Source organism: Eschrichtius robustus, chromosome 8 (genome assembly GCF_028021215.1).
Source record: "Eschrichtius robustus isolate mEscRob2 chromosome 8, mEscRob2.pri, whole genome shotgun sequence".
NCBI lineage: Eukaryota > Metazoa > Chordata > Mammalia > Artiodactyla > Eschrichtiidae > Eschrichtius > Eschrichtius robustus.
This window is the reverse complement of record NC_090831.1, coordinates 2,599,166-2,614,902: the sequence shown is the minus strand read 5'-3', so window position 1 is coordinate 2,614,902 and position 15,737 is coordinate 2,599,166. Positions and strand designations below refer to the sequence as shown.

General features: G+C 49.9%; 1 protein-coding gene across 15 annotated transcripts in view; it reads right to left on the bottom strand.

The window, feature by feature from the left end:
* Nucleotides 1-15,737, bottom strand: part of IKZF1 (IKAROS family zinc finger 1) — a 77,795-nt gene that overhangs the window by 22,989 nt on the left and 39,069 nt on the right. For 2 of the 15 annotated variants that reach the window (XM_068549853.1, XM_068549868.1), the window contains exon 3: nt 5,930-5,989. The exons of the other annotated variants lie outside the window; for them this stretch is intronic. In XM_068549853.1, the coding sequence (XP_068405954.1) occupies nt 5,930-5,989 (60 nt within the window). The remainder of the gene's footprint in view (nt 1-5,929; nt 5,990-15,737) is intronic. 15 annotated transcript variants of the gene reach the window in all.

Here is a 15,737-nt window from a genome sequence, read left to right as displayed (position 1 = left end):
GCCACACCACCCAGGTTGCCCATCAGATCTTTGGAGAGAAGACTTGCAGACAAATAAGCAGATGGAACGAATGAGCTGGGACACGGGCCACGCCCCCACTGTGGACTTGGAGACCCCAGAAGTGAGGGGATATCTCTTCCCATCACATCCTTGCATCACAGAAGACTGTCCCGAGAGCAGGGATTCGGGACCATCTTGCATCTCAGTGGCCTCCTGCTGACCTCTCCCAGCCGCTGGAGACAGGGAACCAAGTCCTACCGACATGGCGAGCTCAGGAGATGAGACAGGTAAGGAGGGTAGCTGTGCCATCCTGTGAAGGTGCTTCACCCCTGAGCCCTCTGGAATCACGTTCTCAAAGCTAACTCACTAGGGCCTCCCTGCCCACTGGGTTCTGCTGCGGAATGCTCAAAGCCCTCTGCACTCCTTCACCAGGGTTATTTTTAATCATCTGTCTCATGGCTTTTGAAAATGAGATGGGGCCAGTTCAGAGCACAGCAGGGCAAATGACTGTAGGTGTGGCAGGTTCTCCAGCGCCCGGAGCTGGGACCCAGGGTGCAGGCCAAGGACCCTGTGGACGGAGGAAGGGAACCATGCAGATGAACAAGCGTCGGCATAATTCCCTTCGTCGATCTTCCTGCACTCGGCTCCAGGTCATAAGTTTAGAGGCAACCCGCTCAATGGAACTGACTCTTGCTTTCTCCAAAACACACCTCAGTATAGGACTTATTAACACTTGCCCCAAACTCCCACCTGTTCTGCATTAAGAAGACAGGTGTTTGTGTGACCGTCTGGTGGCCCTGTGGCTTGTGCCGATGATGAAGTGCGGGCCCTTGCTGGCGAGGAACAGGACAGCAGGGGAGCTTCGGGCGACCTGAGGTTTCCGCCATCAGGACACACGTCCCGGTCCCACGGGCAGCCTGCTGGCAGAGCAGGTAAAGCGCGTCAGGAGTGAACGGGATGAGGACAGTGGGAGTGAAAACTGAGGGACGGATGTCACCTTAAATGTCACAGACGCCCTCAAGCCAGAAGCCTTGACACCAGTCACTCATCTGACAGCAGTTCATGAAGGCGGGACGGCTGCCATGTGACAGCTTCTCTGAGCATGCTGTTCACAGAGCCGAAAACCAGAGGCTGAAGAGAGCTTATTTTAAATCACCCTCCGATCACTGTGGGTCCCCTCGTACGATTTTAGGTAGATGCGTTTGATGCCAGAAGAGACCAAACTTGAAGAAGAAAATTCAGTATCCTGTGATGTTCTGGTTTTCGGAAAAAAGGTAGGCAGACCCCCAGACTGGGGGTCCCTGGATCACAGTGGCAAGGTCAAGGCAGCGTAAACAATGGGAACTGGATAGAGCGCTCCAGGTAAGCAAGTGGTAGACGCACTGAGTCACAAGAGACGGAGGCCAGATGCCGGGGATGCAGAGCTGGAAGCGTGCTAGAGATCTGGGGGTGAATTTGAGGCCAGACTCTCACAGGAAAGATCTGTGGCAAGTAAGAGGGGAGAAAGGGGGCCTGAGGGGGCTGGGAGTGGAGGCAAGAACCAGAGGGCAACAGGTCAGCACGGGCTCAGCAGATTCAAGCACGTGTGCATTTTCTCTCAGTGCTGGGGGAAGGTTCCCATCTCTTTGTGGACAAATGCAGGCTGGGTGCTGGTTGTGTGGAAGAGGGGCAGAGATGCCCCCCGACCCCTGTGTCTGTGAAAACGGGGCCTCTCGTCTGACGGGGAGGCGAATACAGGCGACATGCGTATTATTGTCGTAGATGATGGAAATCAGGCCACGGAACTGTCTTAAAACATGGCAAACACAGACCAGGTCTCAAAGGTCAAAATCTAACAGACATCCATCACTGAAGGTAGAATACACATTTCAGAAACACAAGCTCGGACAGGGGTGTCTTGGCTTCACCACTTCGGTAAATGTGAAAATGGCTGCGGGGGTTTTAGGTGATGATGAGCTTGATTAGTGACGTGGCCTGAGCAAAGGACAGCAGAGGCTGCGGTCTTGGGGGGGTCTCTGTTATTGACATCTAGAGTCTCCTGAGCCAGCCAGGCCGGACGCCTCCTTTAAATGGGGGGAGTGCAGCCCGGAGAGGGTCAGAAGGAAGGAAGTCGGGGGACGCTGAAGCCCATTCCTAGGGGACATCGAGGGGCCTGGACATGCTCGGCTCAGAGACACAAGCCTCCGGCTGAGAGCAGAGATGCCGCCACCCACCCTGAGCTCCCGAACGAGGGGAAGCAGGAGGAGCGGCAAAGGGGGCATCGGAGGTCCCTCCACGGGGGGCACCCGCCCTGGGAGGCCTCTGAGCAGCCCGAGGGCAGAGGGCAGTAGCCAGGCTCTGGCTGCCAGGCTCCCAGTCAAGGCGCCGGAGGGGTGGGCGCTGGTGCGGGAAGGCCCTCGGGTCTGAGTGCTGGTGGGCCCGTGATTGTGAACTCCAACCGCCGAGAGTCAGCGGCACCAGCCTTTGCTCCAACTAGTGAAGGAGGAGACTGGGAACAGGTGCTGGGAGTGTATTCAAGCTGTCCATCTCCTGCAGGTTCACATGCAAACACCCCGGAGCCCACCCAAAGGGACAAGCAGGGTTCCTGCATCCGTCTCTTGAGAACGCCACAGGACCAGCCCTGTCCTTTTCTTTCTTCAGACCCGCCCGTCATCAATTCCAGGAAATGGTCAGTCCTCCCTAACCTGCATTTAGTGTACTGGGGTCCACCCCACAGAGGCTGTCTCTGTGTCCCTCCCCTCCTCTGAATTCCTAAACCACTTCATCGGCTCCGTTTCCTTGGACCCCAAACTGCTTAGCTGCAGTATTGCTTCTGTGAAATGTTACACTCTCTTTGAATACAGGGATTATACTTACAAGTATCTTCTAACTCCATCCTCCCACCACTTAGAAAAATGTCAAACTCAGTAAGGTGCTGAATGGAAGTGATTAAATATAGAACATGAAATGGAGACTTCTGTGTTTCTTGACCCCAGAACACTCTGGCTCAGGCCTAACCTTGCAGCCTTTCCACTGACCCCCGGGAGCTAATGGACGGGACCCCAATGTCATTATTTAATAAATGTGGCTGCATGAAGAGTGGGTGCCTTCAAATCCTGAGCCAAAAGCCACTTTCCTTCCCAGATGCAATTGAAAATTCAGGAAAATGAAAGTTTTGTTGTTATATATTTCAGAGGCCTTCTATGTGTTTAGTAACAGGGCAGATCCAGTTGACCCTGGACCCCTGAACCTTAGCACTTAGACAAGTTTAGCAATGAGAGAATCCAGGGAACTCGGGGTCATCGGGGCCTGGGTCTCCTGCCAAGCATCGTACGGCCTCATGAATGACCAAATCCTTTTAACGCACAGGAATAATGCACACTGGCAGCCCCGCCTCACAAAGGGGTTCTGTTTCCCCTTCATCTTCTTCTTCCTTTCGAATGTGTCTTTATATTTCCTGGTGAGGTAAATGGTACTCAGACAGCATTTTTCCATTGAAAAGATATCCCCAAGCTGTCACTATGAGTTTAAGCCAGGTAAGCTCAAAATGCTCAATATTTTAAATGAAGAAACAGGAGACAGAAATATTCCTGCAACTGACGACTAGTAAAAATCAAATGGAATAAAAATATTTAAGAGACATCTTGAATGAGGGTAATTAAACGAAAATTTTAGATGCAGAGAAGATGTGTAGAAGTTTTTGCGCTGCCTCTAAAGGATTTATGGAAACTCTCAAGCATTTTTAAGGTTACTGAAACCATTTATTATAACTTATATCATTGAAAATGCAGGGGTTTTTTTTCCCTTGCAAAGATGCATGATTAGGAATACGTTTATCCTTATTTGATGTTTAAGGTTTTAAATGGAATGAAATCAGGGAGAGACAAAAGAGGAAGGTTATGAAAAAAAGAATGAGTTACAAGCATATTTACATTTTCCTCAGGTAACAAGGGACACAAACTGAGATAGAGGGTGTCAAACAGTTCATGTTTTTAATTTTCAAGAAGGAAAAAAAGAGATGAGTGAGGAGGACAATTTTCCACTATGACCACTAGGTGGTGATGTTGGCCCAGAACAGTTGGGTTGCTCTTTGGGTGGAGATTTCATCAAGGTCAACAGCCATTTAGTTACAACTTGGGTACGTGGGAGGGTGTGGGGAAGGAGGAGAGAAAGAGATACTAATACCTTGTGAACCCAACTGTATAAATATATAGACAGGCAGTGTATTGAAACATATATCATCTATCTTACAGTATCTCCAAGTATTGTATAGGCAGCAATTTTTTACATACTGAAGTCTTCACCAAAGGATCTGCTCCAATATTACAATATGCTCGAGCCTAAACCTTCCTCAGATTTAATGAAAACACATCTTAGAATGCATTATCTTACTCTCAAGTGCTTTTAACTTCTTAATATTTCAACAATGTGATTGTTCATCTCGAAATTATATTAGTTATCTGTCCTAGTATAACATTTTATATAATCATACCAGCACACATACACATATATACGCACATATACACATTTATACATATATGCATATAGATCTCACAGAAATAAATGTCCAGCTGTTAAAGTTAATTCAAAGGAACATTAGTAAGAGGAAGATCTCTATGACTTTTTTTAACATCTCTATAGGGGTATAATTGCTTTACAATGGTGTGTTAGTTTCTGCTGTATAACAAAGTGAATCAGCTATATGTATACATACATCCCCATATCTCTTCCCTCTTGCGTCTCCCTCCCACCCTCTTTAACCCACCCCTCTAGGTGGTCACAAAGCACCGAGCTGATCTCCCTGTGCTATGCGGCTGCTTCCCACTAGCTATCTACTTTACATTTGGTAGTGTATATATGTCCATGCCACTCTCTCACTTCGTCCCAGCTTACCCTTCCCCCTCCCCATGTCCTCAAGTCCATTCTCTATACTGGAAAAGCAGTCAATGTAGGTTATGAGAAAAGGGATATCCTTAGGTTGATACTGCTAAACCCTTTAGGTACCAAAGAGTTTTTGATAGCCAGGATGTCAGAAACCTATCTTTAACGGCTACTGACACCTTTTAGATTACAGCCTGTATTAATAATTATTACAGTATTAACAAGCATGGCCTGTCTTCTGATGTTGCTTTAATATTAGATAATTTACTAATACAGGCTCTGAAGACTTAATTCCTAAGGGGGCAACCAACTTGTACCACTTTGAATATTCAGCTCTCTGGACATTTTTAAAAAGCACTTTCCACTCCTTAAAATACTCCTTCAGGGATGTTGCCCAAATATATTTATCATTCATCATCTCTCAATACATAAAAAAGAAAAATGAAGTTAACATCTGTGTTTGGTTTGACAGCTCAGATCAGGAGCGTCCCGCACGCAAAAGCACTCAGTGTGTCTGCTCAGGAAGCGAGGACCACGGACTAACGGCCTTGAAGCCCTGCAATTTTTCTCCTCTCGGTTCTGAAATTAATACTTCAGAGCAACAGAAGGACAGTATGTATCCTTCTCCATCCTACAAAACTGTAAAAAGTATCTTGAAAGTATGATGGGTTATTTAACGGTGACAGAAAGTCTGGCCTTTATCGTCATACTCAACAAAGAGGAGATAGTCGTAACATTCGTAACAAAGCTGTTTAACAGCATTAGTAGGGTAACAATTCTGTTGATACTATTGTTACTTCTACCCTTACTATTACTGCATTGCCACCACAAAAAGCATGCTCCATAGTATATCCAACAGTCTAAAACCAGGCATACATACCTCAGTGTGTAAGAGATGTTCTCAATGATAGATGTTTAATAAACAGCGTGATTGATATTTAGTTTATCTCATTTTTTCAAGTATGAAGGAAGGTGATGAAAAAAGATGCATTCACAACATTTACACTATGGAAACTGAGTATGAAATGAATACACGTTACCATTTTCTAGAAGCAAAGTGTATACTTACGAGAGAAAGAATTGGGAATTATTGCATGAAAATCCCTAAAGCCGTCAGCCCCATAAGCAACTGCAATAGAGAAGGCAAAAAGAAAGCTGGGCTGTAACACCATCTGAGAGACAGAGTAAGAGTTTAAAAGAAAGCATTATTTTTTAAAAGGAAAGTAATATTACTCAAAACCATTATTTAGTTACTAATCTGGTACTGTTAGCCCTCAGACAGAGGGCTGACACCGTAACACAGTGCTTACTCAGAAAGAGGACCCCACTTCCCAGAGGTCTGAGCTCATGGCACTATATCACACAGGCACTGCAGAGCAACGTCTGGTGTGTTGAACATCTTAGGGGCCGCAACCTAGAACATTCTAGAACTTTCTCTGCTGAGAAACCCTTTTGGGGAGTTGGTATAAACAGGTCCAAGATCTCAGCATCACAGCAAAGCGTCTGACTGCATTGCAAATGTTCTTCCTTCAGCTTTTTCTTAGAAAGTGTTCACAGAAAATTAGAAAATGTTCATGCAACACACTGAGTAGGGAGAAATTCGTGTTTTCTACCTCAAAACGAGCTACCAATTTCTGTGGGTATTCCTTATCAGCTGCCCTCATGAATACAATCACCACCTCAAATCGCCAAGTTTGTTTGGTTTTGTAGGTCATAGCTTTTTAGTGTGTGCCTGTATCTTGAAACTTAATAGATACCGCACATCTCTCTCTCTCTCTCTCTCTCTTTCTCACACACACACACACACACAGTTTTCTCTGCTGGAGTGACCCCCAGTAACTGTCTGAGTTATGCATACAGACTAGCTGCTAAATTAAATGTGTTGCTGAACTACTGAATTAGCAGAGTTTCCTGCAGGAAACAGACCTACTGAAGTTTGTTTAGACCAGTGTTTTCCAAACTTATCTGACCACAGACCCTCCCTTTTTTTTCCTCATAAAAAATTTAGTAAAATGCTGGGATAATGGGGAAACAGTTTGGTAGACACTTCCAAAGCTATTCCTTCAAGTCGCTACCTTAATTATTTCCTAACAAACCCTTAGTCTTCCTCTATTCCTTTTGTTCCTTGAGCATCTGAATCTAACAGTCACCACCTGTGTCCCACCCAGCAGAGCTGTCATCAGGTGTTCCACTTGGGTGCACCTGTGCTCCATGGTCTGCAGACAGTCAACCATGGGATGCTGACTTCACAGTGACCTTTGCAATTCTATCATCTTCACTGAGTTCTAACCCTTTGTATCGACTTTTGGTACCTCAGTAGCTCTGTGTCATGGGGGTGCTACCATCTCAGATATGGGAGAAAAGGTCAAGATGTTTTGAAAGGTAAGCATTACCTTTTAAAATCAGGAACATCACAATACATGACATAATATAAAGTTCTCTGATTAAATGATGTCACTGCCCCAATTCCCTGAGATACGGCTGAGTTTGCTGATAGAGGGCTTGGGCGTGACATGATTTGAAAGTGAACTTCCTGGTGCCCCTTCAGCTACAGGCCATGCGTGATGATGAATAGCATCAATCTAAAAGCTGCCTCGCCAGGAGAAGACGTACACTTGCACAGATCCTGGGTGATCAGAGCGTAAGCCTTAAAGTATGGAATTCTGTCAGAATGCTTTCCATTTCACCCATTACCTTTGAATATAAATAATATTACAGCACATCGTCGGACACTGAATGTTAACCATTTCTCAAGAGCATCAGTTCTTTGCTTAGTATAATTCAAATGAAGTTGAAAGTTGTTGCCCTAAAGATTTGATTCCCTTCAAATTACAAAAAGTTTAAAAAACAAAACAGCTGTAGCTATAAAGTTGTGCTTTCCCCGAGGAAAGCTGAACTGATAAGAATTCACTCTTGCTCAGCTACCATACACGTTCCTGCAGGTACCTACTTCTGAGTTCAAGAAAAGGAGAGCTCCTCACTCCCTGTGGGGAAATGATGCACAGCAGGGAACCGTGAAAACTCACCCTATCCTGCCCCGTCCCGTCTCTTCCCATCTCGTCCCATTTTACTCTGGTCGGTCCAGTGCCTCGGGGAAGGCATTCACCAGGAGCTCTGTAAACACCAGGGACTTGCAAGCTCTTTCCACAAGCTGCCTTTTGTCCCCACGAGGTCCTCCAAGGCAGGAACTATCATTAGGTCACCAGGGAGGAGGCTGGGGCTTCCAGGAAGCTCTGGAGTTTATCCTCTTGGTGGTTAGCAGGGACACAGGTGAATCTGAGACCATATGTAATTGACACATAGAGTCAGTACTCCAGACACACTCTCCCTGCCGGAAGGGCCTCTGGGAGCTGGCATCCCTTACGATGCTGGAGAGGCACCGGACCGCGTGAACATTACCGCAGCTGCACACACGCTCACCACGCATGAGAGCTACAGCACATTTACCTACAGAATCCCCTGCATGATTAGCAGACACACACCACTGTGTATAAAATAGATAACCAACAAGGACCTACTGTAGAGCACAGGGAACTCTGCTCAATATTCTGTAATGACCCGTGTGGGGAAAGAATCTGAAAAAGAATAGATGTATGTATCTGTAGAGCTGGTTCACTTCGCTGCACACCTGAAACTACCACAACATTGTAAACCACCTCTACTCCAATATAAAAATAAAAATAAAACAAAATAGATGAGCAACAAGGATATATTGTGTAGCGCAGGGAATTATAGCCATTATTTTGTCATAACTTTTAATGGAGTATAATCTGTAAAAAATACCGAATCTCTGTGCTGTACACCTGAAACAAATACAATATTGTAAGTCAACTGTACTTCACTTAAAAATGATAAAATAAAGAATACATATCTTTACTAAAAAAAAAAGAATTCCCCACACAACAAAATGACGACCAGTGAGTGGTGTGGAAAGTGTGCCCCCCTCCCCTTGCTGCCCTCTGCACGGCCACCCGGCCCCCTTGCCCACGGGCAGTGAGCATGCACGGTGGGCATGGTGGCCCAGAGTCTCTTGCTCTCTCTGGACTGCTGACCCGAGGGCCCTGCACTCTGATGGTGTCCACGTGTCTGGTGAGTGTGAAAACTCAGCCACACCACCTTTCTCCCCAGGCACCTGGGGTGCTGTGTTACAGGTGCAGACCTGACGTGTCTCTGATCACAGTCCCGGCTGGTCCTAGAAGCCTCGCCATGGGGGCAGAAGTGATGCCTCCTGGACACTCAGCCTTGTCTTCATTTCCCTAGTAAATTTCACCCCACATTTAAGGCTCTTGTTTCATAAAAAGGTGCAGATACAAACAGATTTAATGAACCTTGTTAAGTTTCCTAAATTTCAGGAAATACATTCTTGTAACCAAGAGCAAATTGAGCTCGTTTGCTAGGAATTTTTATTCCCCAAGTTGTCACGAACATTTTTGTATAAAATGCTGGGAGTGCCTCAGATTCGGAACCCTATTCAGAGTGCCAATTGATGACCAATCTGGGAAAAAGGTGAAAGGCCCCAAAACCACACTCTTCAGTTTGCCTTTAGTTGTGCAAATTATAAAGAATATAATTATATACTTCTCACACTGCTGGAACCTTCAGGAGAGATGAAAACATACTTGGGATTTTCAAACCGGGAGAGAGGAAGGCTGTCCATTTCCAAGTCAAAAAAAGACTCTGACGATTTCAGTGTAAACACATTCAGATTCGTATTTAGGAGAATTTAGAAATGTGCGGTCATGTGACTTTTTAATATATTCTTTAAATCATATTAGCCTGTCGGTCACAGCCAGATCATCAGTCTCTTATTAACTTGTGTAAGTATGGTTTGCAGTGACCTTTGCGATACCTGCAGATCTAGCATTTCAGGGAAGGGCATCCTCACCCTGTCCCCGCCCTAGCGACAGGGTCCCCGAGTGGGCCAGTGGGCAAAGGAGAGGACCAGGGACCTCCCCCCCAGAGCCAAAACCCCAAGGCCATGCTCCTGCTAGAGAGCTGGTTACATCCTGCATAGGTACCAGATCCAGATTCTCTTGAGATTCTGCCACACACAGACGTTTCTGGGGTGCATATTTGTCCTCAGACCATCCTCTATGTTAGGGGGCTCTGTGTCTTGCTGGGGAAGAGAATGCTGACATCTCCTGACCACTCACGCCAGGAAGGGGGTGTCCTTCCAGACTGACAGAAGAGGAAGCTAGTCTGACCCTGCACACCGAGCCCATGAGCATTGGCTGAGGCCTCACACCTAAGCTGAGCGACTCCCAAGCGGCTCCTCTTGCTACACCCCACTTCCCGCTCCAGATCCTTCCTCTAGCCTTCCGGGCCCGGCGTCTATTCAGCCCTGTGTCCTGCGTGGACTCAGGAAGCAGCGATGTGCCAGAGCCCCCTGACTGCAGGATTCTCCTGGGCTCCGTCCCTAATCCAGACTCAAGGTCTTTCTCCAGACCCAGCTCTCCTCCTCCCGTCCCATGTGCCAGTGGTCCTCTCAACTGGCTGCATGGCCTCACTCCCACCCCTGGCCTTCCACGGCCAATATCTCTCTGAGTTCTGTCTCTCCGACTCTTTTCCAGTCACATGGCAGCCAGCACACGCGTGAAGCCGCTGCCTTGCCCCGCAGGGCGCCCCCGCCCCACCCCTCCCCACATCCTGCCAGGGCTTCCTGCCCACTGCCCGGCACAGGGATGGGGATGACCTGCACCCTGGGGACCCCGCCTTCAGGCTCCGCTTCCAATCCACGCTGCCCGTCGCCCTGAGACCCTCATCCACAGGCTGCCTTTATCAGGCCACCTACGTCCAGAGTTTCCACTGGGCTGCACTGTTGTGATGAGACAAAACCCCCAAGTCCTGGGCCAAATCCCTCTAGGACTGGTCAGCAATGACCATGACCCTCCCAGCTGGTAATGCTACTCAGACAACCTAACGGATCAACCTGCAGGAAAAATGCAAGAAAAACCAAACCACCGGCTGCACTCATTTGTAAACGCCTTGCAGCCGGTATGGAGACGTCCTCCTCGTCCGAGCAGATCTGTGTCCTGTGCAGATGTCAGGGCCACCCGCCTCAGGTCTCGTCCCCCCGACCTGCTCATCTAGCAATGCCTCTCCGCCCCCCGAGGGGCCCCTCTGCTCTCCCACCCTTTCGACAACCGGTCAGAACCCACCCTCTCTCGGTACGACAGCCTGTGCCATCTCCACTCCAGAGCCCTTGGGATTCGCGCCCAGTTCTGGAAGCTGGTGCGTCTGGAGCCCAATTCCGTGATCAGATAAAAGGTTACGGGCACTTTGCTCCCTTCTCTCATTTCCTCTCCTCCTGCACAAGACCTAGAACATGAGGGGTTCATCACAGGGTCATTGAATCAGCAAACTCCTTATTTTTGGAGACAACCATCCGACCTGGACATTTTCAGAAACCCATACACATTCCAGGAGGAACTGCAAAGTATGAGGCAGAAAGCACTGCACTTCTTAGGTCTGAGTGTGGCTCCCAAGGAAGTGGGTGCATTTAGGTCGAGTGAGTCTCGGGGAAAGTGCTGGACTTGACTTTAGTTTAGAGAACCGAGCACATGGGCCCAGTCTTTCTGTTCAAATGGCTCCTCTGGCTACTCCTGCCTGTGTCACATCACGTCCCAGACGTCCCCGAACCTGGAGCTGTGTCAACTTCTGGGAAGGAGGGGCGCTGTTGGAGAGCGGGGTGCAGGGGCTGCAGGGCTGGACGCTTGGCTTTGTCCCCCCAGGTGACGCGGACTCGGTCAGGCACCAGCTGCCCTGAGCCCCGGTTTCCTCACCCACAAAACGGGAATCATCGTGTCTATTCTGTCGGGTCCATGTGCAGATGCGCGGTAACGCTTATAAGGCCCTGCTCCTCAGCCGGCCCTCTTCTCAGTGGAAAGCCGTGGGCAGATAACCAGGACCAATGATAACACCTATCTTCTCGTCAACAAAGACTCCAGGCTGAAGGGATTAGCTACAGCCGACTAGCACTGACCAAGTTTTTAATACACGGGAAAAACAACAGGGCTGGTGCTTTGCAAGACCATGACGGGGCCTAGGAAAGACAGACACCCTCGGGGACCATGTCCTTGGCACCCGGAAACCCAAGTCTAGGCAGGCTTCCCTCCCACCCCGAACACCCTGGCAGGTCCTCACCTCCACGTGGGAATGGGGCTGGGGTGACCTTTTAAGGCCTTCACTCACCCTTACAGGGTTTCCAGCTGATGGCCAGGTCGTGGGACAGTTTTGGTTGTTTCAAGTGGAAAGCAACAAAATGGTCAAAGTCAACTTGGCGTTCCTTCCCACGACAACTGTTGGGTCTGCCGTCCAGAGCAGACAACACACGGAACTAACCAACAGCCTGATGAGTTGCCGGGGACAAACCAACTTCTGATCCTCTCCGTGGAGGAGACCCGCTGGGGACTAGCCCTATTTCTGTTTACATTCCATTAGTACAATTTTAAGTGTTCACAGTGAACTAAATAGCACGGGAAAGCTCTGATTGATAAACCTATAATTTAGAAAGGGAAACGTGGATAAGCAAAGACTCTTCTTCTGAAGAGCACACCTGAGCAAACAGGTTCAAAAATGATGATTCTGTTTATGGGACTGCCTTTGAAATCATTGCTTTGGTGTCCTTTGGAATCGCCCCCTACCCACCCTCTTAGATAGAGTTTACTGCAATTTAGGGTGAAACATTCAACAGGTTAAATAATAGATTTAGGGATATTTTCAGAATGTTATGTCCTTCTTGCTTTTTCTTTTTTTTTTTTAAAGAAAAAATACCTTTTTATTGGTAAAAATAGTATTTGCCTATTCAAAGATAGCAAGTATACAGAAATACCAAGACGAAATTTCTAAAATTCACCTCCAACGCCTATAATCTAAAGAAACCCATGAAAAGGAGAACACGGAAACATAATAAAAACAGAGTGAGAGAGCTTAGCTCAAGCTTTAAAATGAGAGAAGGAAAGGGACATTTTCAGGCAATAAATAAGGGCTGAAGGAAATTCAGATGGCTGGAGAAACAATGAGAAGCCATAAAAGTCTCACCATGGACCTGGGGGGGGTTGAAATAGTGTGAGGGCCTGGACGTAGGTGAAACCTTGAATTTTATTTTGTTTTTCTTTTCCATTCCAAATCTTGTTCCGGTGAGGGGAATTTGTACCGGATCAGACAGGCCGAAACAGTAAGGGAGGGAGAGTTTGCTCAGGCCGCACGCGGGCGAGTGGGCGGGGCCAGTGGGCGGGGCCAGCACAGGTGCACGGGGCCACCTCTCAGCGTCAAGGCCCCGTGAGGACGGGAGGAGGCCAGGCGATGGGTGACTGGATCCCTGGCCACATGGCCAGGAGGGGTGGGGATGGACAGCTCTTGGCCGTTGGGGCGTCTGCAGGGGGGACCCGCAGGCGCTTTAGCTGATGTGACTGTAAACACTGTGCGTGTTTCAGTTGTGGTTTTCCCGGGGCACATTCTTACTACAGCAGAGGGCTGGATGTCGCTGCCAGCGCGAAATGAAGCAGTGAAGGCTGAAGGCGATGTTTCGTCGGTTAGATGTGCCTGGCCCCTGAAGCACGGTTGCTGTGTGCACCTCTGCCACACGGAGGAGGTACAGGACGGGCTGCTCTGTCGGCAGAGGGGTGAAGGGAGGGCCCCCTCCGGCTCTGCAGACCCTCCAGGCCATTCCCTCCCATCCCCGCAGTTGGCACCGTGTCAAGCCCCACAGATCCCAGGAGCCCAGGCCGTGCTTCGGGGAGGCCGGAGATAAAGTAATCTTCCCCGGGACACACGGAGGGCGGGTCCCCTGCCGTCCCTCCCTTCCAGAAGCTCAGAGGGGTCCCTGCCAGAATTCCAAGCAAGAGGTGACTCAGCAGGGGGAGGTGGGTCCGGAAGAACAGCTCTGCCCGCTGCCCCGCTGTCCCGAGCCCGGGGGAGCGGCAACGCGCTGTCTTCAAGGGCGCTGATCTGTAAGGAGAGGCTGCTCAGGCGGCTCGTGCCCTGCGGCCCAGGGTGGAGACAAGCCCTCAGCCTGCCTTTCCCATCTCTTCCTGTGCTCCGCCCAAAAGCATGCTGTCGGGCAGCAGCTGGGGGTGAGGTGAGGCCAGGCGAGGGGCCAGGATGGAGGAGGGAGGGGCAGAAAGTAGGAGGCACCTTGGGGTCTGCAAGCACGTGGGCATCTGCAGGGGGACAGGGCCGAGGCTGGGCAAGCGGCCGGGACTGACACGCGGTGGGGTGGGCGCCCCTGGCCTGTGCACCAGGCTCACACGTGTGTGTGCGTGTGTGCACGTGCGTCTCTATGCACGTGTGTGTGCGCGTCAGTGGCAAAGACCGCCCTTCCTGCTCATGTATTTACAAAGGCAGCTCAGAGAAACAGCCTCGAAGGTAGACAGCCAGTCTGCCACGCTGACCCTCACACTCGAAGGACAGTGTCCCAGGGCACAGACGGGCCCCCTCCCTCCCACTCCCGCCCACCCCGTGGTCAGAGGCATCTCCACCGTACCGAGAAGTCACGGTGAGGGTCCTTCCCCCTCCGTTTCTTAGCTGGGAACCATCCTGGAGAGATTCCTGGGTGAGGAACCCTACATCTTGACAGTAAACTCACACAGGGGGAGACACGGGCCAGAGATGCGGCCGCCACAAGCTCTTCAGCGTCTAGTGTGGACTTACTGCGAACCTGGATAAAATAAGCTTGCACACTCTGCATTGTATAGTTCTTCTCTTACGGAACTCTAAAGCTTTCCCGCTCTTCCTCTCTCTTCTCTCAGCCCTCTCATTATTTACGTGCCTAACAAATGCGATGTCAGTATATCCACCCTCCCTGTAAAGCTCTGGGATGTAGTCCAGGGAGGGCGCTGGAGATGGATTTGGGGAAAGAAGTCCTGCTGTGCTCCCTCCACCTTCGAGGAGCTCCGGGACCCAGAGCGTCACCTGGCCTCAGGCTGGGTCCCCTCAGATGTGGCACCAGCACACAAGGCTGGCTCAGGGGTGCAGACCCTCGGAGGGCGAGGGCCCAGCAGTCACAGGGCACAGACACCCCACACCCTGTGAAGGCACTCACTCATTACTCAGCAGCCCCGCATCCCGGCACTTCAGCCAACATCTCACATCTCTCGGCAAGAACCTGAAACATCACACTTTTCCCAGTAGGTTTCAGCCATTTCTTAGGACTAGGGTCTCTCAAAAAGTCCTGGCCTTCCCTCGGGCAACATTTCTTTGAAATGAGGAAGGTTCCTCCTCCCTTTCCCCCGCCCCCCCACCCGGCCAGCTCTATGATTCAAAACCATTTACTGAGAAACGTATGAAAAGGACCAGTTTAGGTCATGTGTTCTTCCCGTTTAAAATCCAAGCTGCACCAAGCGTGCACCACCTAGGGCAGGGCTGCCGGCCTGAACTGTCCCCTCCCGTCTGGGTGTGCTACCAGCTACTGTGCAAAACGCTTTCTGGGCACCCGTCTCTTTCCTTTTTGAAGCTGCCGCATGAGGAAACCACGACCCCACTTTGCAAATGGAGAAATAGGCTCAGACAGGCCGCCTGACCTGCCCAGGGCTGCCGGTGGGGACTGGGACCCAGTCCCCCCCCCCCTCATCCCCCAGGGACGTCTGCTACCTGCAGCTCACCTGATCAGCCCACGCCCGTCTGACGGGAAAGCAGACTGAGCCCTGGTGCCTGAGTTCAGGGGGTTATCACTCGGGAAACAATTCACCGTCTTCCTCTGGGTCCCACCAGGGCCGCTCTGGCCTCTGAAGACCCCCGGGGCCGGCAGTGAAGGAGTTTATGAAGAAGGCCCTGAACGCGCCCGGGCACCTAGCATTCGGGGGCGGTTTACACTGAGGCCTTGCAGAGTGTGGTGCGAAGCCCCGAGGGAGGGCAGGAGGGTCTCTGACGGCAGGAAG